Genomic DNA, 22,733 nt, shown 5'->3' on the forward strand with positions numbered 1-22,733 from the left:
ATACCGGCCAAAATCCTTAGTTAACCATCCCAATATTACTGATCTTCTCCAAAACTGTGACTCAGATGGATTGCAAGTTCCTGTTTTTATGATTTGCATCCTTACTGAAGCTATTGTTATGCCATGGATCTTAATCTGATGATCATTATCTCGCGATCAGAAAAGGTGATGTTGTTTTGATTAATTTTTACAAAACGCATAATAGGAGCAATATGCTTTCTTTTACTGCATTTATTAAGACTTTTGTCATGCTGGAAAGCTTGATCACTAGGATTTGTAAAAAATAGATCTGGTTTGTTACTAATTGGTGATTTGAATGGCAACATAAATACAACGAAATCACATTCCAAAACCATCTCAAATAGCTTGCTCTTTTGACTTTGGATCATAAACAAAGACCAGCCTTATATATATGCCCTCAGGGGAAACAATCAGCAACTTAATTATCAAGACTAAGCCTCATATTGAACCCCTTAATGATAACAGCACCAGCGCACCCAAAGACACAATTTATGAAAGCGAATAATAGCCTGAAGTTCGGTTTTTGGAATATAATCTTACATTAAAAGAAGAGGGATTACCACCTAGACTTATCAACATTGTCAGAAGTGTGGTGAACTGGTTTGGGAACTTGATTCTGACCATGCCATCATATATACAGTGGCCACCAAATAACCAAGAAGCCGAAATTTCCATGATTCATGCCAAAGCAGATCCACAAGTCACCCCAAAAATGGACTCCTGTACCCTCCAGAATATTAACTATAAAGTTTTTGAGAACATATACTAAATTGCCAGTTGTTGTTTGCTAGGTCCCAACAAATGAAGCCACTGGTGAAGAAAAAGTTTTACTGATCACTTCAAGCTGTAATCAAAGATATAGGCAAGTCATGACCTTGTGTTTTTGCTTGGAGACTTTAACACTAAAGTAGGAAACGACTAATCTTCCAGCCCACAAGTTCATGGCCAATATGGTCTAGGTGCAAGAAACAAAACCGGGATTGCTTCTGATTGATTTTGCCCTAAGGAATGACCTTATAGTTGGGGAATCTCTTTTTTCCTGAGGAATTTGTCATGGGGGAAGAGAATTTCAATGAAGGGGGCGCAAGATTTTCTAGCATTATATTAAAAAAACAATGAAAAAAATAAATACAAAAAGTTCTTTTCAACTGAAAATAAGGAGCAGCATTAAAATTTAAAATGAACAGAAATTATTACACGTATGTGGGGTTCACCTCCTCGTTATACCTCATTATTTACGCTAAAGTATTTTTAGTAATTTCAACTATTTATTCTATGGCCTTTGTGATTTAGGGGTCATTCTTAAGGAATTGGGACAAAGTTTAAGCCTTAGTGTAAAGAGCGAGGTATTGACAAGGGGGTAAACCCCCCTCAGATACGTAATAAAAACATAAAAATATAGAAGTTAGTTATGTAAGTTAATTCATAAGTTACGTATATTTTTTATTAATGAAAACGATTGTAAAAATTAAAAGTTCTAGTTGCCTTCTTAAGTAATAAAAAAATTGGAGGGAAACTAGGCCTCCTCCCCTGCTCCTTTTTTTCTCAAAGTGAACTGATTAAAACTATGAGAAAGATATTTAGCCAAAAAATTAATATGCAAATTTCGTTTTAATTATTTATGTGCTGAGACCTAAGATCAAAACAGGCATTAATTCAAAAACGTTCAGAAATTAAATAAAAAAAGTTTGTTTTAACTGAAAGTAAGGAACAACATTAAAACTCAAAAAGAACAGAAATTACTCCGTATATGAAAGGGCTGTTCCCTCCTCGGCGCCCCATTCTTTACGCTTTCAAACTTTAACTCTTTCGATTAATTCTACATTTTAAAACAGTAAAAACTTAAGCGTAAAGAGCGGGGCGTTGAGGAGGAAACGACCCCTTTCATATACGGAGTAATTTCTGTTCGTTTTAAGTTTTAACGTCGCTACTTACATTCAGTTAAAAAAACGTTTTTTATTATTTAATTTTAAGGTAAAGGCACTGGTGATTTGACATGGGAATTTTTAAACCATTGTCAAAATTTTCCTTCAAAAAAGGATAGCTCTGTTTCGTCATGACTCAGAACACCATTCTTTCAAGCCGTCGTTATATTTTGACAAAGCGAAAACTTTGACACCTAATCCAATTAAATAAAAAAAGCTAGTTTTTTTTAACTGAAAGTAAGGAGCGACGTTAAAACTTAAAACGAACAGAAATTACTCTGTAGGCTATATGAAAGAGGCTGTTCCCTCCTCAACACCCCGCTCTTTACGCTAAAGTTTGACTCTTTCTCTCAACACTACTTTTAAAACAGTAAAATACTTTAGCGTAAAGAGCGGGGCGTTGAGGAGGGAACAGCCCCTTTCATATATGGAGTAATTTCTGTTTGTTCTAAGTTTTAATGTTGCTCCTTACTTTCAGTTAAAAAAAACTAGTTTTTTTTAAATTTAATCTCTGAACGTTTTTGAATTAATGCATGTTTTGATTTTGGCCCTCCCAATATGAATAATTAAAACAAAATTTGCATATTAATTAATTTTTTGGCTAAATGGCTTTCTCATAGTTTTGATCAGACGATTTCGATAAAAAGGAGCGGGGGAGTAGGCCTAGTTACCCTCCAATTTTTTGGGTACTTATAAAGGTAACTAGAACTTTAAATTTTACGAACGTATTTATCAATGAAAATTTACGTAAATTACGAAAATAACTTATAAAACGAACTTCTAAATTCGTATCTCCCTCTTGTCAATACCTTGATCTTTACACTAAAGCTTAATTTTTTTCCCAATTCCTTTAGAATGACCCCTGAATCACAAAGGCCATAGAATAAATAGTTGAAATTAATAAAATTACTTTAGTTTAAAGAGCAAGGTATTAGGAGGAGGTGAAGCCCTCATATGTGTGATAATTTCTGTTCATTTTAAGTTTTAATGCTGCTCCTTACTTCCAGTTGAAGAAACTTTTTCATTTTTTTTTTTTAATTGCTCTTTAAAAAAATACTAAAATATCCTGTGCCCCCTTCAAGGACATTCTCTTTCCCCATTAAAAATTCCTCCATGGAAATTTCCCCCCACGTAACCCCCTCCCCTCAACCCCCAACCAAAAAATACCCCTGAAAGTGTCTGTACACTTCCCAATAACTGTTACTATGTGTAAACACTGGTCAAAGTTTGTAACTTGCAGCTCCTCCCATGGGGACTGTGGGGGATTAAGTCATCCCCAAAGACATATTTTTTTGGTTTTTTGACTAAACTGAACAAAATAACTATCTCAGAACTTTTATCCGGTGACTTTGAGAAAACAATGAGCATTGGAGGGGGCCTAGATGTCCTCCAATTTTTGGGTCACTTAAATATGGCACTAGAACTATTAATTTCCGTTAGAATAAGCCCTTACGCGACATTCTAGGACCACTGGCTTGATATGATCACCCATGAAAAAAAAATTAACACGCATCTGTGATCTGACTTGTGGCAAAAAATACAAAATTCCACAATTTTGTAGATAGGAGCTTGAAACTTCTACATTAGGGTTCTCTGATATGCTGAGTCTGATGGTGGGATTTTTGTTAACATTCTATGACTTGTAAGTAGTGTTTCCTCCTATTTTCTAAAATTAAGCAAATTCAGCAAATTCTCAGGCTTGTAACTTTTGATGAGTATGATTAAACTTGATGAAACTTACACATCTAAAATCAGCATTAACATGCAGTTCTTTTGATGTAATTATTAGTATCAAAATTCCGCTTTTTTAGAGTTTTGGTTACTATTGAGCTGGTTCTCTCCTTACTACACTTTGTTACCACAAACTGTTTGATACACCCAGATAAGAAAAGGATATTAAATCCAATCACTTTCCTGTTTTTGACACAAAACGAGCTCCCAAAATTTTTTTTGCTTTGTAATGTTCAAACTGTCATAACTTGGTTCTTTTTTAGCAAAAAAAAGTTGGGATCAGCACCAATGCATCAAGATATATTTTGTCTTCTCCAAAATGTAGCCATATTGACTTTTTCTTGATAGAATTTAAGAAATTTATAATAAATATTTCTTGTGATATTTGCCTTGACTTATAAGCAATATATTGTGCCACAAACCATCTTCTAGACTACACTGTGGTGGTTTTTTTGTGGATGGTGAAGTTCTCCCTTTTGAAAGAGTGCAGACAGTCTGGTATTATAATATCAATTTTCTTCTCTTTTACTAGTATCAAAGCTTATTCCAATAGACAATGCATAGAACACCCCCCAAAAAAGCCCCCCCCCAACCCTACCCAAGTACTACCAAAAACCTTCAACCTCTTGCCTGGCCAAGTCAATCTCAAATCTCACATGATGGGTCATTGAATACTACAATGGTGGAAGTGTATGTCACTATCCAGGACAATAATGACACTGAATTTCAAGAGATCTTATCAAGGAGCTCCAAAAAAAAACGAAAAAAATCTCCCTAATCAAAAATAATTCTGCTCCCCAAGATCCAACTCTTCCCTCACAGAAAATTGGAATAGCCTATACTTAAAAATCACTGCAGATACCCCCTTTGAGATAAAAAAGATAGCTCTATTAAGAGTTGCCATTTTTGAACTGTTAAAATCAATGTTCTTGTTAAACATTAACTGTGATATATTTCTATTAATAGCCCTCCAAGATTCTAAATCAGCAGATATACAACAGAAATCTCTTCTTAACATCCCAATAAAATCTGCTCTCAGGACCCCAAACCAAAATAGTAGTGTACAACATCCCTCCAGACATATGTATTCAGGAGCTAAAGGAGGGGCTTTCTGACAGAACTGGTACCTACCTTCTCAGGACACACTTTAGTCTGTAGATTCATGCCTGAAAAGTTCATTTTTCCTAACCTAAACCCTTTCTGAGATAGCAAGAAGTCTATTAACTAGAATTTTACCAGTACTTCAAAATAGCCTACCTTTCCAGGACACAATTCAGTCAATGAACCAATCCCTGAAAGTGCCATTTCCCTAATCCAACCCCTTTCCAAATGGCAAAACGTAGCTAAACAAGAATTTCATTCAAATTTTTAAGACTTAGAGATCAGAAGAGGGTTAACATAGAAGCTTGGAATAGGCTACCTTTCCAGAGTAGGCCTAGTCTGTGGATTCATTCATTTTCCTAATCTAACCTCTTTCCAATACAAAAAGGTAGATAAACTACAATTTTATTCTAATATTATCTAGTAATTTACCCGTAAGCTTACATACTAAAAACTTTACTTTACTAGAAGTTCAAAGTCATCAAGACTCCTAACAAGTTGAAATTTTGTTGCCATCTTTTATCTTCTGCTTCTTCTAGCGATTAGAAAGGAATAACTGCATGAATGAGAACTAAAAAATTAAAAAAGCTGATTGCTTCGTACGTCGCATGATTTTTGTCATTATCATCAAATCGCAGGATTTCGCTTGAAAGCGCAGCAGTGCTGAAAGGACTGAAGTTGCCGAAATTTAAACAATCTGGGACGCGGAATATTAATTAGGTAGCCTAGAACTTAGGCTATGTTCTTATTTAGGGATGGATTGGTGCAAACTACCGATGTAAAGGAGGATTAGTTGTGCCTTGCAGCTATTGAAGAATAGAAGTAACTGAACTTTCTCTCCTTGCCTTCAGACTGAGTAAACAAATCTGATCCTTAATCTATACATAGTAGTCTATGCCCTAGGGATCACAGGTTGGTAAAACTCTAGTTTAGCTACTCTTTTGCTGTCTTGAAAAGGCGTTAGGTTAAGAAAACTAAACTTTCAGGGATGGGTCTCCAGAGTGAAGTATGTCCTGGGAAGGTATTTCTTACCTCCACTTTGTCTCTCAAGAGGGCAGTGACTTTTGTTTACCTTATAAACCTTTTTGTGTTATGAAAGTGAAACCTTGTAAAATAGATCTTTTGTTGAAATTAAGGACAAGGAAACTGGGTAAACTTATAGCAAACAGTATTACTGGCTTTTGTATAAAGTGAATATACCACTTGATGCCTTTATTTATATTCTTTACAAATATAATAATTGCTTCTACCAGAAATTCAGATTTAAGCACCTTTTGACCTCTTAAAATGACCTAAATATGGGGTATAAAAAAGGCTTAAAACATTGGTCTCAAACTTTATAACATGTATATTCAACATGTAAACTAACCATTGCTGTATTTAATATAGTTAAATTTATAGCAAACAGTATAACTGGCATTTGTAATAGTGGCTTTCATATTTTTGACCAAAAGCCCATGCTTTTATTAAAAATTCAATGTCAAGGAAGAAGAAAACACCATAACATCAATAAAGTTTATTTATCCAATTTAATTATGGAAAATCACTGCTTGTGGATAATATAACATAACATTAACAAAATGGATTTATAATGAAACAGTAAGTTTGAGTCCAATGTTTTAAAGTCTGAGACCAATGTTTTAAGCCTTTTTTATACCCCATATTTAGGTCCTTTTTAAGAGGTCAAAAAGTGTTTAAATCTGAATTTCCAGTAGAAGCAATTATTATATTTGTAAAGAGCATAAAAAAAGACATCAAGTGGTATATTCACTTTATACAAAAGCCAGTAATACTGTTTGCTTTAAAATTAATGGAAACTGTTTCTATCTTCATAACCTTGCTCAATCCCAGTTTATTAGATTTCAGAAGTGCAAATAAATTTCCTGAATTTACAGTTTGTTTGTTTTTTAGCAAGGAAGATCTAAAACTTCTTGATGAAATATCAGACATGTTTAAGCATAGTAATGGATTGGCTGAGGGTTTGAATAACTGCATCAGACAAGTCACAGAAAAAATTAATTAATTTTCAAGCAAAATATTGTTGAATTTTGTGCAGGTACTACTAATCTCAGTAAATGTATCACAGTTTGTATAATTGACTTACCAATAAAGTGAACACACCACTTGATGCCTTTTATATACTCTTTATGAATATAATAATTGCTTCTATTACAAATTCAAATTTAAGCAATTTTTGAGCTCTTAAAATGACAAATTTTCAATTAAAGTACAAGTTATTGGTTGTATTTTGACAAAATAATACTATGTTTTCTTGGTCATCTTTAATAATATAATACCTTATTTTCTCAGTACCAAAATTGTTTACAGTTAGGTAAGACTATGTTGGGTTAAGTTGAATATAGGAATACAGGAAAATCTGGGGTGAAGTTAGAATTTTCAGGGATATTCTGGGAAAGCTTGTTTTTTTTCAAATGATAGGTTGAAAAAATCTGAAGGATTAAATATGTTCAGTTAAAAAAAAAAAAAACTTCTGAAGCAACATAGGCTTACAATGCTGAAATTGTTGAAATTTTAAAAATCTGGGTAAAATTCTAGTTAATTGACTTCTCACTATCTTGGAAAGGGTTTAGGTTAGGAAAATGAAACTTTCAGGGATGGGTCTACAGGCTAAAGTATGTCCCAGGAAGGTATTTTGAAGTACCTAACTCTACTCCTTCTCCCTCTAGAGGGCCCTTACCTTTGATAACCTTTAAAAATATGTGTGTTACAAAAGTGAAACCTTGCAAAATAGATCTTATGCTTAATTAAAGTACAACAAAATCGTTTTCAGCTTCATAACTTTGCTCAATCCCATTTTATAAGGTTGTAAAGATATGCAAATACATTTCCTAAACTAAAAAAAAACAAAAAACACTGATATGGCTCAAAATTCTACTAAAATAACAGGAATTGCATTTTCAGAACTAAAGGCAGAGAAAAAGCAACTAGTAACTAAAAATTTAGGTAAAATGTTGTTATGTCAAAATTTCAATATGTATAGACATGTCATGTAGGCAAATTTCAGGGTCCTCTAGAGGAAGAAGGAGTGGAAGTGGGTACTTGAAAATACCTTCCCAGGACATACTTTAGCCTGTAGACCCATCCCCGAAAGTTTCATTTTCCTAACCTAAACCCTATCCAAGATAGCAAGAAGTCAATTGACTAGAATTTTACCAAAATCTTGAATGTGGAATATTATTTAGGTAGCCTAGAACTTAATATTGTGTTTTCTCAGTGCCAAAATTATTTATAGTTAGGTTAAACTAGGTTGGGTTTGGTTGAATATAGGGATTGGGTTAGGTCAAAAAGTGCTTAAATTTAAATTTGTGATGGAAGTGATTATTATATTAGTAAAGAGCATAAAAAAGGCATTGAGTTTTATGTTTACTTCACTGGTAAGTTAATTATATGAACTGTGATACAATTAAATTAATCTCATGTTTGTAGCCAATAGATTTGCTTCAGTGTCAATGATTGCCATGATGCCCCATATCTTGTATATGAAATACTCATGCCACCTTATTCACTTATGTTGATCCTATACAAGCATGTCCCTTCTCTAGACTCTAGAAGAATCAGCATAAAATATCTATGCCCACTTTTCCAGAGGTACTTCCTGCCAAGATAAGTGTTCCAAATTTTTGGAGCTATTTCAGTGCAAAGCACATCAAAATCTTGCACCAGGACAGACATGCTGTTTTGCCCTTTAGGTCTGTATAAAGCACCTTATTGTGCATAGGGTTGCTCTTACTCTGTATTTTATAGAAACCATATTTGACCACCCAACTGCAACCAATTACCTTATCTTGTAAATAAAACAAAGTAAGTTGACAAATCCATACCTTGAATTCATGGACTGCTCTCTTGGCCTCTCCAATGATTTCAGAATAGTTTTTTTTGATTGCAGCTCCCACTTCTTCTTCTTCTTCTAAAGGCAAGTGTCAGAAAACTTGTGAATGATGTTGCATCTAACTTCAAGGAACTGGACTACATTTGCAGGGATGATTTTTTTTACCAAACTGGATGCATACCTTTCAAGAGATTATCTCCCTTTAAACAAAACACATGTGGGAATAGCTGTAAGAAATTCAACATTAAAACTCAAAAATCCTCAAGAGTCAAGCAATACCATTGATCTCTCTTTACTGTCTTGTCAAAAATACTAAATAGTCCTGATCAAACAGATAAAAGACCATTTTAAGTCTGAAGATGAAATCTTTGATATTATGACTTTGGATAAACCAATACAGTAAATTGGAGGCCAAAATCTCCAAGGCCACTGTTTGCAAGATTTTCTGTTCTAAATGAAAAAGTGTTGCCTCCAGAAGAGACATGTAGAATGGAGGTCACAAGTAATGACTTATATCACCAAGCTTTAATGGGGAGATGCCCAAGTTCAAGACCTATCAGTTGAGTAGTACTGGATGAAGATACTTGGTCTGAAGACTTGCAATTGCAAAATCAAATACCCAGTACTGTGGAAGTGTATATTGCTGATCTTCTTGTTTTTTGTTTTTTTTAGCGATGTACAAGCTGAGCATTTTCTTAGTCTCCTGAAATTAATAAAAAAAAAGACATCCAAAATAGTTGTGAGACTTTCACCCTAATTTGACTTATTTTGGTCAACTACTGGTTGAAAAATAAAGATAAAACTTCTTCAACTGTCAACATACTAAAAGCTGTGGCTTGCTTCAGTACAAAGGCAAATATTACAAGTAATGGTGCTGGGTATGACACTTAATTTAACCTTTTTATGCATTCTGGTTAGTGTAACCAGATTTTCTTGCATAAATATTTGAATTGCCTGCTCACCCCTGCTTTTGAAAATCTTTTTACTTTTAATAGAGACCATCATGATCATAATACAAGAAAAGCTGATAACTTAACTCATGAGTTTAGGATTGCTACTGGTGCATCTTTTGTGATTCACCATTATGGTCCCCATGTTCGGAATATTTTGCCCGATGGTGTGAAAAATGTCCCTAGTCTTCCGGCTTTCAAGTCATGGGTAAAGAAGTTTTTTTTATCTCGTGAGTAATTTTGATGTAAGGCCCATTCCAGGTTGTCATTCTATTCAAGGCATTTCCCTGATTTACTTGCTGTTAGTTTTTTTCCGTTAATTTTTTTCTGTCTTCTTCTTGTCTTTTTCCTCTTTCTCTTTTTTTTCCTTTCTTCCTTCATCAATTGAGTTTCTTTTGTATTGAGTAGCGTGATACAAATGTGGTTTTAATTAGCTGAGGGTGATTACCTTGCTTGCCCTTACAAGCTTATTGCCTTTCTTGGCAGGCAAATAGTGTTTGTTTTCTTTTCTTAATAAATAAATGTATATCTGGAAAATATTTTATGTTAATTGTTATCTAAAGTAAAAAGATAACAATTTGATATTGTGCTCTGCTTTTCATATAAGTTCTTTGGAAATCTAGGGTAAAATATCCCTTTTTTCTAGGAAGAAATTAGACCTAACAACAAGGAATTTTAGGGAAAATTGTTGTGAAAACAGGGAGAATTGAAATAGAATAGTGAAAGCACTGCCTAGAAGTCAAACAACATTGGTCACAGTCAGTAATTGGATGGGTGACTGTCTGAGAACACCAGGTGCTGTTTATATTTTTTTTGGCACTTATGGCACTATACCAAGTGACATATAGCAATTGCAATTTCTGCTTGTCTGTCTGTCCCAGTTTTGCTAGTTTGGGCACTTGCAGATATGGTAGAATGTCAAAATTTGGCTGGTATATCAGGGACCAGATTAAATTAGAAATAGTCGTTTCCCTGATTCTACCATCTGAGGGGGAGTGGGGGGACAGTTAATTGTGAAAAACTAGAAAAAAGAGGTATTTTTAACTTGCATACGGGTGATTGGATATTGATGAAATTTTATATTTAGAAGGTTATTGTGTCTTAGAGATTTTATTTTAAATCCTGTCTGGATCCAGTGATATTGAGGAAATTCGAGGGGGCAATCTGAAATATCGGAAAATGATTAGAGTGGAGACATCAGGCTTAACTTGGTGGGAAAGGTAATCACAAGTCATAGATACATGATTGACATAACTGTAACAAATCCGCTTCTTTGGGGGAGTTGGGTGGCTTAACTCGGAAAAATTAGAAAAAATAAGGTATTTTTTAAATTATGAACAAGTGATTAAATGTTAATGAAATTTGATTTAGAAAGACCTTGTAACTCAGACCTCTTATTTTAAATCCCAACCAGATCCAGTGTCATTGGGGGGAGAAACCAGAAATCTTGGAAAATGCTTAGAGTGGAGAGACCAGGATGAAACTTGTTGGGAAGATTTAGGACAAGTCCTAGATACATGATTGACTTAAAATAGACTGGATCCGCTCTCTGTGGGGAATGTGGTGGAGGTACCTAATTTGGTAATTTGGAAAAATTAGGTATTTTTAACTTACAAAAAGGTGATTGGATCTTAATGAAATTTAATATTTAGAAGGATCACGTGTCTCAGAGCTCTTATTTTAAATCCTGACTGGATCTGGTGACATTGGGGGGAGCTGAGGAGGAAACTAGAAATCTCGGACAATGCTTAGAGTGGAGAGATTGTGATGATGGTTGGTTGGAAGAATAAGCACAAAGCCTAGATACGTGATTGGCATAATCAGACTGGACTGGCTCTCTTTGGGGGAGTTGGGGGGGGATTTGGAAAAATTGAAAAAATTATATATTTTTAAGTTACAAATGGGTGATCAGATCTTAATGAAATTTGACATTTAGAAAGACCTCGTGTCTCAGAGCTCTTATATTAAATCCCGACTGGATCCGGTGACATTGGTGGGAATTGGGAAGAGAAACCAGAAATCTTGTAAAATGCTTAGAGTGTAGAGATCAGGATGAAACTTGGTGGGAAGAATGAGCACATTTCCTAGATACGTTATTGACATAATCGGACCAGATTTTCTCTCTTTGGAGGAGTTGGGGGGAATTTGTAACTTTGGGTGCTTCAGATAACCTATGACAATGAAAGTTGGTAGGCATATTAGGGACCAGACTAGATTAAATTAGAAATAGTCTCTTCCCCGATTTGACCGTCTGAGGGGGGTGGGGGGATGTGCAAACAAGATAGTTGAGAAGAATTTCATTTGCCTATAAAGCAAATGAGTGTTTTTCTTAAGTATGGCTTGTGGCCTAGGGGTATGATTCTTGGTTAGGGTGCGAGAGGTCTTGGGTTTGGATCCTGGACCATTTCGTTTTTTTCATGAAGGAGATCCAAAACTAGATACATGATTGATATAGCAATCACTGAAAGCTGGCAGGTATATTAGGGACCCAACCAGATTAATTAGAAATAGTCAACTCCCCAATTTCACCATCTGGGGGGCAGTGGAAGAATGGTTAATTTGGAAAAATTAGAAAAAATGAGGTGTTTTTAACTTACAAACAGGTTACCGGATCTTAAAGAAGTTTGATATTTAGAAGGACCTCATGTCTCAGAGATCTTAATTTAAATCCTGACTGGATCCAGTGCCATTAGGGGGTTTTGGAGGGGGAAACTAGAAACCTTGGAAAACACTTAGAGTGGAGAAGTTGTAATGAAACTTAGTGGGAAGAAGCTCTTGGGTCTTCTGACTTTGCCACAAGTGCCATATTTTTATTGTGATTTTTTCCTAAGTAAAATAATACTCTGAAACAAACTTGTTTCCTTATTTTCATACCACCAAGCTGGTTATTTGCTTTTTTGTTCATTTCAGGTGCAATAGGCTATCTGGGATCTACTGAATACTAGGGATATTTTGAGATGGAAACATGTTAAAAAAAAAAATTCTTACTTCATAATATGCAGAATAATTACAGTTACCACATTTTGCTTGTAGCTCTACTATATTTTACCCCCTTCTCCAATCTTAAGAACAGCAAAGAGCATTTAGTTAAGACTTCCAGAACAATGTGCATCTATATTGTCAAACCATCATGTAGTTTTTCAGAAGTTGCTAATAGTATTAACCTGATTTTTTCCGAGGTTTTTGGGGTCCTTTAAAGAAATATAAGATGGGTTTGATTGGATAAAATTGATTTTAATTTTGAAATTGAGAAAAAAGGGGAGGTTATCAAGGACAATAAATAGTTGAAGAAAAGTATGATTGCATTGATTATATTAGTACGAGTTTTGTTTTTAAAATGATCTGTTGAAGACTTTAGCTGTAAATTTTCAATTATGTTATGGTCTTGAGAAGGAATATGGAATGTTAATCATGCATCTGTTGATTTGTTTCTTTTTTAAGTTAGACTTAGTTTTCTGTTCATTTTGACTTTCACTTGTTCATTAAGACTAGCTCCACGTCATTTGAACTATTATTTGATTTTTTCTGGTATTGCTTAGTTTAATGTTGGTTTTCAATTTTACTGAAAAGGTTTTTTTTTTCAAGTGAATTCCTGATGGTTTCGACTTAATTAGATTAACAACACTACACTGGAATAGTTACTCCATTTCAATTATCAATCCAATTATAGAAAAAAGATTGAAAAAGGTAAAATCAAAAGAAAATTATGAGAAGTGTTTGAAAAATACTTTTAGAAACGCATTTTTTCATTCTGCTTTAAAAATGAGCTATGAACATTCTATGATTTTTGCAAAAGATCAAAATAGATCCTAAAGTTAATTGAGGTGTGAATTGAGTCTGGTGCTCTTGTATAAAAGTTGATGGTGCAGAAGCCATCAACCATTGGGAAAAAGGCTACACAAACACTAGCTTTTAGTAAATAAATCCCTGTGGTATATATTATTTTACTCAATTTTGACTAAACTTGCAGATCTCCAGATTGCTCTCCAGATCACTTAGCCCTTTTTGATGAAGCAGCCTTAGGCTCCACAGTAAACTTTTTACTTTTATCATTTAGGGAGGCAGTTGAAATTAAAATTATATACATAAAGACCTCAATTTGAAACAGGGCGCTGTTTATTTTTTTGGAAGTCCAATTTATTACAATTTAATGCAAAGTTGTGTATTTCCTAATTTTTAAAACTAAATCAATTAGTAACATAAATGCAATTTGGGTCAGTAGATAGGGTTTAATAATTTTGGAAATGCAAGTAAGCATGCCAGCACTAAACCCTTAAGGTCCAAAACAGCAGTTCTGGTCTCCATTCCATGACCCTTTAGCCAGGAAGTGCCCTATACTTGTAGCGTGACCAGACGAGGACGCCTCACCTGGCATCTAGAGGACTACTTATGGTTGACTCCCATTTGTCACAATCTTGTGCCAACTCTTCAGCAAACCGGAGCCAGCAGCTCTCCCACTTTCTGCCAAATCTTCGAAATCCGCCATCGGGGTTGAGTTTGTTTTTGATAGTTGCCCACCAATTCTTTAATTGACTGTCATGTCGCCTGCGCCAATCTGGCAATGGGGCAGCTAGAAGTACTTGCTTTATGATGCAGTTATTGGGTCTTCTAAGCACATAACCAAGCCAACGCAGTCTTCTCTGTTTGACAATCGTGGCGGTTTGATTTTACAGCAGTGGTGGCGCACATCAACATTTGAGATTCTGTCGGATTTTTCGTAGACAGCAGTGATCAAAGACTTCCAATTCATGGACATGAAGTGCCTTCAGTGGCCAAGTTTTGACTGAATAAAACAGGACAGATCTAACAGCCGCTTTATATATAGATAATTTTGTCTTCATGCTGATCTCCCGCTGGTTCCTCAAATGGCGGCAGAGTTGTGAGAAGACAGCCTGGGCTTTATTTATTCTGTTCTGTACGTCCAGGTCGCAGCCTCCATGAGGGTTATTACTGAGCCAAGATAAATGATGCTATCAATTTTTTTCCAACTCTTGTCTGTAAAGAACAAGGTGATAATCCAACTGTATATTTAGATCCATGACTTTAGTTTTGGCCGTGTTGATCTTCATACCCAGTAGCTGAGAGAAATGTGCAGTTTTATTTAACATTGCTTGGGCAGTTGCTGGATCAGCAGCAAGAGCGTCGATGTCATCCGTGTTGTCCAGGTCAGACACATTAATCCCCGATCCCATAAAAACACCATCAAAACTTGAGAATGTCCTTTCTAGAATCCAATCTATACAGTAGTTAAACAAAACAGGGCACAATATACACCCCTGTTTTGCACTGCTTTCTACATTGAAGGGCTCAGCTTCTCCGTCCAGCACTCTTACGATCGATCTGCAATGTTCGTAGTAGGCTTTCAACAACTCCAAGAATTCAACTGGCATACCGTCTTCCACCATGATTCGCCAAAGGTTTCCGTGGGTTACTGAGTCGAACGCTGCCAAAAAATCAAAGAATATGTTAATTATGGGGAGATTGTAACGTTTGCACTGTTGAAGAATAAGGCGAAGAGTGAAGATCTGGTCACTGCCCCCTCTTCCTGTTCATAACCCGTATTGATTTTCACGTGTTCGCTCATTCCTTGCTTCTTTGAACCTTTTAAGCAAAATTATCGCAAATACTTTGGTAGCCATATCTATGAGTGATATCCCTCGGTAGTTGTGGCTGTTGTATTTGTTCCCCTTTTTAAATACTGGGATTATTACTGACACCTTCCAATCAAACGGGAAGGCCTTCTTCTCCCATATCAGACTGAAGAGGGTTTCTAGCTGCTGCGCTATAACGTGTGGTGAGGCCTTGTAAACCTCAGGAGGGAGACCATCTTCTCTAGGTGACTTATTGTTTTTTAGCCGTTTGATCGCGCTTAGGATTTCTGAAGCTGAAGGTGGTGCCATGTCGGTTTCATATGGTGGTCTTTTAGCTGTTGGTAGGCAGCAATGGCGTGGCATCTTGCCCATATGTATTTGTAATTAATGAGGTTTTTAAAGTGATTCTTCCAATGATCAAGTTTACCTTGTACATCAAGGATCATGCTTCCTTGAGCGTCTTTTAGAGGACCAGCGATAGGTGACTTTTTTCCAGTTACTTCTTTGAGGGTTCTATACAGGATTCTCGTATCATTATTTCTGGCTACTTTTTCCATCTCTATAGCAACCTCATCCCAAAATTGTTGGTGGTCCTGACGCAAGTTGGATTTAACCTGTTTACGTAGCACCTTTTTTATTGCAATTGATGCGTTTGATGCCTGTCGCCTAGCCTCGATTAGCTTTACAGTTTTCTCAGACATAAATTTTCATCGTCATAGCCGATAACTTCAGCAACCATCTTTTCCTTGGTGTTGCGGAATTTTCTCCATTGGTTGATAGGGTCTTTATCGCAGTCTGTCTGGCTCGCAAACCGGTTCTGTAACTTCAGGCAAAAGTCTTCTTTCACTGTTTGGATTTTCATTTTCTCCATGTTTAATTTCCTTTTTAGGGGGGTTTTCTCTTCCTCGCGCTCAACTTCTAGAATATTTTCGCACCTACAAGCGTATGATCGCTCCCAGGTTTTGACCCCGTCCATGCCCCTCTATAAGCTCGAGAATCAATGACTGAGGAGCGCCAACGCTAACGGATCAATATATGTTCAATTTGGGCAGCTGTGGAGCCATCGTTTGAGCGCCAAGTTAACCTTTGAGAGGGTTTGTGTTGGAACATTGTGTTGGTGATGAAAAGGTTATGAGATCTCGCGAACTGGAGATCTCACTGGAGTCTATCACCATTGGAGCACCGTTGGCCGTATGTGAAAGGACCAAAAATATCGCAAACATTGGGGTCTGTTGGGCCAACCCGTGAGTTCCAGTCACCCGCTAGAATTAGGAAGTCTCGTTTAGAGCATTTCGGCATTGTAATTTCCAGATCAGATTAGAATGAGTCTTTATCAGCATTCGTTGCCACTCTCGTTGGTGCGTAGACAGTAATGATAGAAAAGTTGAATAATCTTCCTTAAGTTTTAGTCTGGCTATTCTCGGGTTCACTGGATCCCATGCAAGAAGAGCTTTTTGCGCACGGCGCCCTATCATAAATCTGACTCCATGGTCACCAGATCCATCATGCGCGCCATAGCTGAGAAATAAGTAAGAGTTGTCGGAATCACGGACTGGCATGGTTTCTTCAGACACTCCATTCAGTCTTGTCTCTGATAGACAAAGAACATCTGCTTGGTAACAATTCATTTCTATAGCCATCACTAGCCTTGTTGATTCATGCTTCACGGATCTCACATTCCAGCTATATTCGGAATTCATACTTCTGTAGATTTATTTCGCAGGGAATAGCTCGCACACTTTTTGATCTCACTGCTATTCCAGAGAGCGAGATCGCGTCACTTGAAACGGGGGACGCCGTAGCAGGCACTATATTTCTGGGACTATTAATTTCTTCATAGATGTTTCATAGGAATTTATTTAACCGACTGGTCCCCTCCCCCGTCGGCCCCTCCTCCTTTTTCAACCGGGCTTGGGACCGGCTATGGGGGAGTTAATTGTACTGGGAGGCTGACAGCCAACAACCCTTTGCTTTTGCAGAACCTTTGTGCTTATCTTCCCTAGATTTCTCCTGGTACTCATTTAGAGCTGGATTGACTCCGCCTGATATTACAGAGTCACGCCACTGACCGCATCCCAAACCAAATAACTGACCACGCTGGAAATTGAATATGCCCGCCTTGGACAAAGTATTTCCAATCATGCATGCTAACCACTTAGCTAGGACAGCTAATGCCTAAGATATGTGAATTTTGACTGGTCTTTCATTTTTATGGCACATGTTATTAACCAAGTGGCATATAATGATCGCAATTTCTGTTAGTCTGTCGGTTCTGCTTTTGCTAGTTTGGGTACTTCCAGATAAGCTAGGTTGAAGAAAGTTGGTAAGCGTATCAGGGACCAGACGAGGTTAAATTAAAAACAGTCTCTTCCCCGATTCGACCATCTGAAGGGGGGGGGAGCAAGCAAACAAGATAGGTGAGAAGAATTTTCTTTGCCGATAAAACAAATGCTTGTTCTTCTTAAGTATGGCTTTTGGTCTCGGGGTATGATTCTCACTTAGCGTGTAAGAGGTCTCAGGTGCAAATCCTGAACCACCCAAATTTTTACATGAAGAAGATCCAAAACTAAATACGTGATCAACATAGCGATCAATGAAAGTTTACAGACATATCGGGCACCCGACCCGATTAAACCATCAATGTTCGCTTCCCCGATCTGACCATCTGGGGGGGGGGACAGACGGTTAATTCGGAAAAATTAGAAAAAGTGAGGTATTTTTAACTTAGAAACGGGTTATCGGATCTGAATGAAATTTGATATTTAGAAAGACCTCGTGTCTCAGAGCTCTTGTTTTGAATCCTGGCCAGATCCGGTGACATTGGGGGGAGTTGGAGAGAGGAATTGGAAATCTTGGAAAATGCTTAGAGTGGAGAGATCGTAAAGAAACTTGACGCGAAGAAGCTCCTGGTTCTTCTGACCTCGCGATAAGTGCCATATGAGCTCTTGGCTCTTGTTTTTGCTTGATTTTTATTCAATCTTTCTCTGTCTTTGTACTGTGCTTGCTTCAAAAAGTTACTTTGTGCATTTGTATATGCATTTTTTCTTTCCGTTTTTTTTTTTTTTGTAATGATGACAAATTGGTAGAGGTTGTTGCTGATAGATCAGCTTTGTCTTTTTATTGTCTTTTTTCCACTGGCTCAAAAAATCCTTGTTTCTGTTTATGAATTATATTAGTAGACTTTTTTTCTTTTGTATTCTTCTTTTTTTTAATATCAATGTCATTTTATGGTCAAGCTCCCTACATTAAAAAGTAGCTTTTGAAAATAATTGGATGCATCTAACTAAGTCTAAGTTTTAATTACACTTCTTATTTCAGAGTTGAAAGTAGATCTACTGTTTTGCTATAAGAAGTTCACAAGGAAGGTCAATATGTTATCTTTTGTTAACACTTCTAGTATTTGTGGAGAATCAGGAAAAAATCAAGTTTGTGAGATTCTGGTGCCTCACCCAGTTCATTTGTTTGTTGATGAGCATTATGCAAGTTTTCAAGACTTCAAAAATGATGGTTTATCCTTAATGAATAATTTAAATAATGTTCATCCAAGACCTCTTTTGAAGGCAAAGCCAGTGATTATGTTACAGAAGCTACCTAGAAGTGTTATAGATGAAGTGGCAGCTGGTATCTGGCGATGCAATATTTGTGGAAAAATTGAAAACTGTTATTTGATGTTAGACCTCCATGAGAGCACTGGATGTGAGAAATTATCACCAATTGAGTGTGATAAATGTCCTTCAGTAATTAAAGATTATTCTGACTTTGCGTCACATTTTGTCGAACATCAACTTGGACATGCTAGGAAGTGCCCAATCTGTTTACAGGAAAATATTTGTGACCCTAAAGAGCATTTACTTTTGAAGGGACATTTTTCCAAAAATACAACTTGGCTTGAGTCACCTGTTATTTCATCAGTGGCTAGTATACTATCGTTAGATTTAGGACCCAGTCGCCATTCAAATTCTTCACATTATGGCTCGACTTCTAGCGAGATAAAAAAAGTATATTCATGCCATCCAAAGAGCTGCAAAAAGACCAACCGGTTGAAAACTTCCAAGAAACGGTTTTTAAACCAGTCAGCAAGTAATAGTAGTGAAGCATACCAACAAAAAATATATAAGAACAAAATTTCAAATAGTGGCAGTTTGCCTCTTCAATCAAGGTATCAGAATGGTGATCGACCATATAAATGCAAAGTATGCAATAAAAAGATATCTAATTTATCAAACTTTACTGTTCACATGAGGTTACACACTGGCGAAAAACCATACGCATGCGAAATATGCAACAAAACATTTGCTGAAAAGCCTGTTTTGACTATTCACATGAGGTTACACACTGGTGAAAAACCATATGAATGTAAAATATGTAACAAAAAATTTTCTCAAAGGCCTCATTTGATTAGTCACATTAGATCTCACAGTGGTGAAAAACCATACCAGTGTAAAATATGCAATAAAAAATTTCCATACAGCAGTAGTTTAAAAGTTCATATGCGGTCGCACAATGGCGAAAAACCATACAAATGTAAAATATGTAGCCAAAGTTTCACTCAAAACAGTCATTTGATTAGACATACAAAGGGACACTCTGGGGAAAAACCATACCAGTGTAGTATATGCAATAAAAGCTTTTCATCCAACCAGTCTTTGACTGCGCACAATAGGATACACAATGGGGAAAAACCATACGAGTGTAAAATATGTAATTCAAAATTTTCATGGAACCACATGACTACTCATATGAGATCACACAATGGCGAAAAACCATACGAATGTAAAATATGCAACAAAAGATTTCCCCGAAATGAATCTTTGACTCTTCACATGAGGGTACACACTGGCGAAAGACCATTTGCATGTAAAATATGCAACAAAAATTTTTCTCAAAGGCCTCATTTGATTAGTCACATTAGGTCTCACAGTGGTGAAAAACCATACCAGTGTAAAATATGCAATAAGAATTTTTCATACAGCGGTGGTTTAACTGTTCATATGCGGTTGCACAATGGTGAAAAACCATACAAATGTAAAATATGTAATCAAAGTTTCACTCAAATAAATCATTTGAATAATCATACAAAGACACACTAGAGAAAAACCATACTGGTGTAATACATGCAATAAAAGCTTTTCCGGCAAATATACTTGAATCGAGCACAAAAGAACACACAATTGTGAAAAACCATACAAGTGTAAAACATGTAATTCAAAATTTTCATGGAACTATTTGACCAAGCTTATGAGATCACGCAATGGCAAAAACCATACTAATGTAAAATCTGCAATTAACAGTTTAATCAAAGGCCTCATTTGACTATCAATAGGCTATGTGATAAGGGATTTAGTCAAAAGCCTTCTTTGATTAGCCATAATAGATCCCATAGTTGTGAATACTGCAATAATGATACTAAAAGAACCATTTCAGGATATTTGGACCAGTAGGGTATAAAAAAATATAGATAATGAAAATTTTCTTTTTGAATTTTCACTTCATGGGTGTTGACAGAATATACAGTGGCACATGAGCTTTAAAAAAAAAATTAATTTTTTTTCAAAAAATGGAATTTGAAGAGATATGAAAAATGTCTTATTAACTTTTGTTTCAGAGTATGGTCTTAATCAACTAATCTCTATAAGTGAATTTATCCAATCTAAGTCAACAGTCCAATATTGGCTCCTAAAAAGGTATATTCATAATACAAGCTGGAAGGAGGGAAACAGAGGGCAACATACCCCTCCCCCTGAATTGATTACCTTCCCAACATAAGCAGAAGCAATATATAAGCTGTTGCTCTGACTTTAGATATAAAGAAAACTGTATAGTCTCCAAATGACTAAATTTGTTTGTATGTATGGGAATCCGTACACACAATGTTTTTTTCTGCGCATTTTTTTCAGTTTTTAATGTGACTGTTATATATGCATTTCAGACGTTTTAAATCATAATAAAAATTTTTAATTAGAATTGTTGCTTAGAACTATTTTCGTTTTCAGGTCCTGAGACTGTTTCTTGTTGCTTTTGCCTTCGAAGTTGTGTGAAGTTACCGATAAACAGCAAAAAAGGTCTTTGAAACTTGTCCGACCAATGGTGAATTTTAAAAAATTAAATAAAACACCCCACAAAAGGCGCTTCACTTTTTTAAGACCTTTCATAAGACTTTTTATTTTTTAACGAACGTTTTCTAAGTAAAAAATATACATAACTTACGAATTAACTTACGTAGCGAACTTCTATATTTGTATGTTTTTATTGCGTATATGAGAGGGATCACCCCTCGTCGATACCTCGCTCTATACACTAAAGCTTAAATTTTGTCCCAGTTCCTTAAGAATGACCCCTGAATCACAAGGGCCGTGGAATAAATAGTTGAAATTACTAAAAATACTTTAGCGTAAACAGCGAGGTATTACGAGGAGGCAAACCCCTCGTATGCGTAATAATTTCTGTTCGTTTTAAGTTTTAATGCTGCTCCTCAATTTCAGTAGAAAAAACTTTTCATATTTATTTTTTCATTGTTTTTTAAATAATGCTAGAAAATCCTGCGCCCCCTCCATGGAAAGATCCTCTCACGTACCCCCCCCCCCCTCCTGCCCAAATCTCCACCCAAACCAAAAAAATTCCCCTGGAAACGTCTGTACACTTTCCAGTAACCATTACTATATGTAAACACAGGTCAAAGTATGTAACTTGCAGCTCCTCCCACGGAGACTGCGGGGGAGTAAGTCGTCCCCAAAGACATAGTTATTAGGTTTTTCGACTATGGTGAATAAAATGGCTATTTCAGAATTTTGATCCGGTGACTTTTGGGAAAAATGAGCGTGGGAGGGGGCCTAGGTGCCCTCCAAATTTTTTTGTCACTTAAAAAGGGCACTAGAATTTTTGGTTTCCGTTAAAATGAGCACTTCCGCGACATTCTAGGACCACTGAGTCGATACGATCACCCCCAGGGAAAAAAACAAATAAACACGCATCCGTGATTTGTCTTCTGGCAAAAAATGCGAAATTCTACAATAACGTCTACAATAAGGTTTTATGATACGCAGAATCTGATGGTGTGATTTTCGTTAAGATCGTATGACTTTTAGGGGTTATTTCCCCCTATTTTGTAAAATGAGGCAAATTTTCTCAGGCTCGTAACTTTTGACGGGTAAGACTAATCTTGATGAAACTTATATACTTAAAATCAGCATTAAAATGCGATTCTTTTGATGTGACTATTGGCATCCAAATTCCGTTTTTTAGAGATTTTGTTACTATTGTGCTGGGTCGCTCCTTACTACAGTTCGTTACCACGAACTGTTTGATAGTTTGGAAAAGGATTCGACTTACTGCTTCACGTGTTCCTTGTTCCCGACTGGACCTGGACACAAGATGCGGCTTTTGTTGCTGGAACTAGAAGCTGGCTTAAGATGCGTAGCTCAAACTTGCAAAAAAAATTAAAAATTTATATCTGTTTATCTTGCAAGTATAATTTTATAAATGATGAGGATTACTAATTAACAGTTCCTTATGTAAGTAAAATACACATCACATTTTAATTTTTAGAAACTGGTAAAAATCGTTT

General features: G+C 36.1%; 2 protein-coding genes across 12 annotated transcripts in view; one reads left to right on the forward strand and one right to left on the reverse strand.

The window, feature by feature from the left end:
* LOC136037420 (mediator of RNA polymerase II transcription subunit 4-like) overlaps positions 1–8,646 on the reverse strand; it is a 37,723-nt gene extending 29,077 nt beyond the window's left edge. The window contains exon 1 of one of the 5 annotated variants that reach the window (XM_065720195.1): positions 8,621–8,646. In XM_065720195.1, the coding sequence (XP_065576267.1) occupies positions 8,621–8,631 (11 nt within the window). In that variant the 5' untranslated portion in view covers positions 8,632–8,646. Of the gene's footprint in view, positions 1–5,222; positions 5,362–8,620 lie in introns of those variants that run through there. The other 4 variants (XM_065720194.1, XM_065720198.1, XM_065720197.1 and 1 more) reach the window with 4 other exon arrangements.
* Positions 5,399–21,133, forward strand: LOC136037419 (zinc finger protein ZFP2-like). 7 transcript variants are annotated; one of them, XM_065720190.1, is made up of 3 exons: positions 5,399–5,498; positions 10,225–10,373; positions 18,488–21,133. In XM_065720190.1, exons 2-3 carry the CDS (start codon positions 10,349–10,351, stop codon positions 20,257–20,259), a joined length of 1,797 nt encoding a protein of 598 aa, XP_065576262.1. In that variant the 5' UTR covers positions 5,399–5,498; positions 10,225–10,348; the 3' UTR covers positions 20,260–21,133. The 7 variants fall into 7 exon arrangements, with proteins under 7 accessions (XP_065576262.1, XP_065576258.1, XP_065576263.1 ...); XM_065720186.1 differs by having other exon boundaries at positions 5,437–5,690; XM_065720187.1 differs by having other exon boundaries at positions 5,438–5,634.
* Positions 21,134–22,733: the final 1,600 nt, after the last annotated feature.

Source organism: Artemia franciscana, chromosome 16, assembly GCF_032884065.1.
Source record: "Artemia franciscana chromosome 16, ASM3288406v1, whole genome shotgun sequence".
Lineage (NCBI taxonomy): Eukaryota > Metazoa > Arthropoda > Branchiopoda > Anostraca > Artemiidae > Artemia > Artemia franciscana.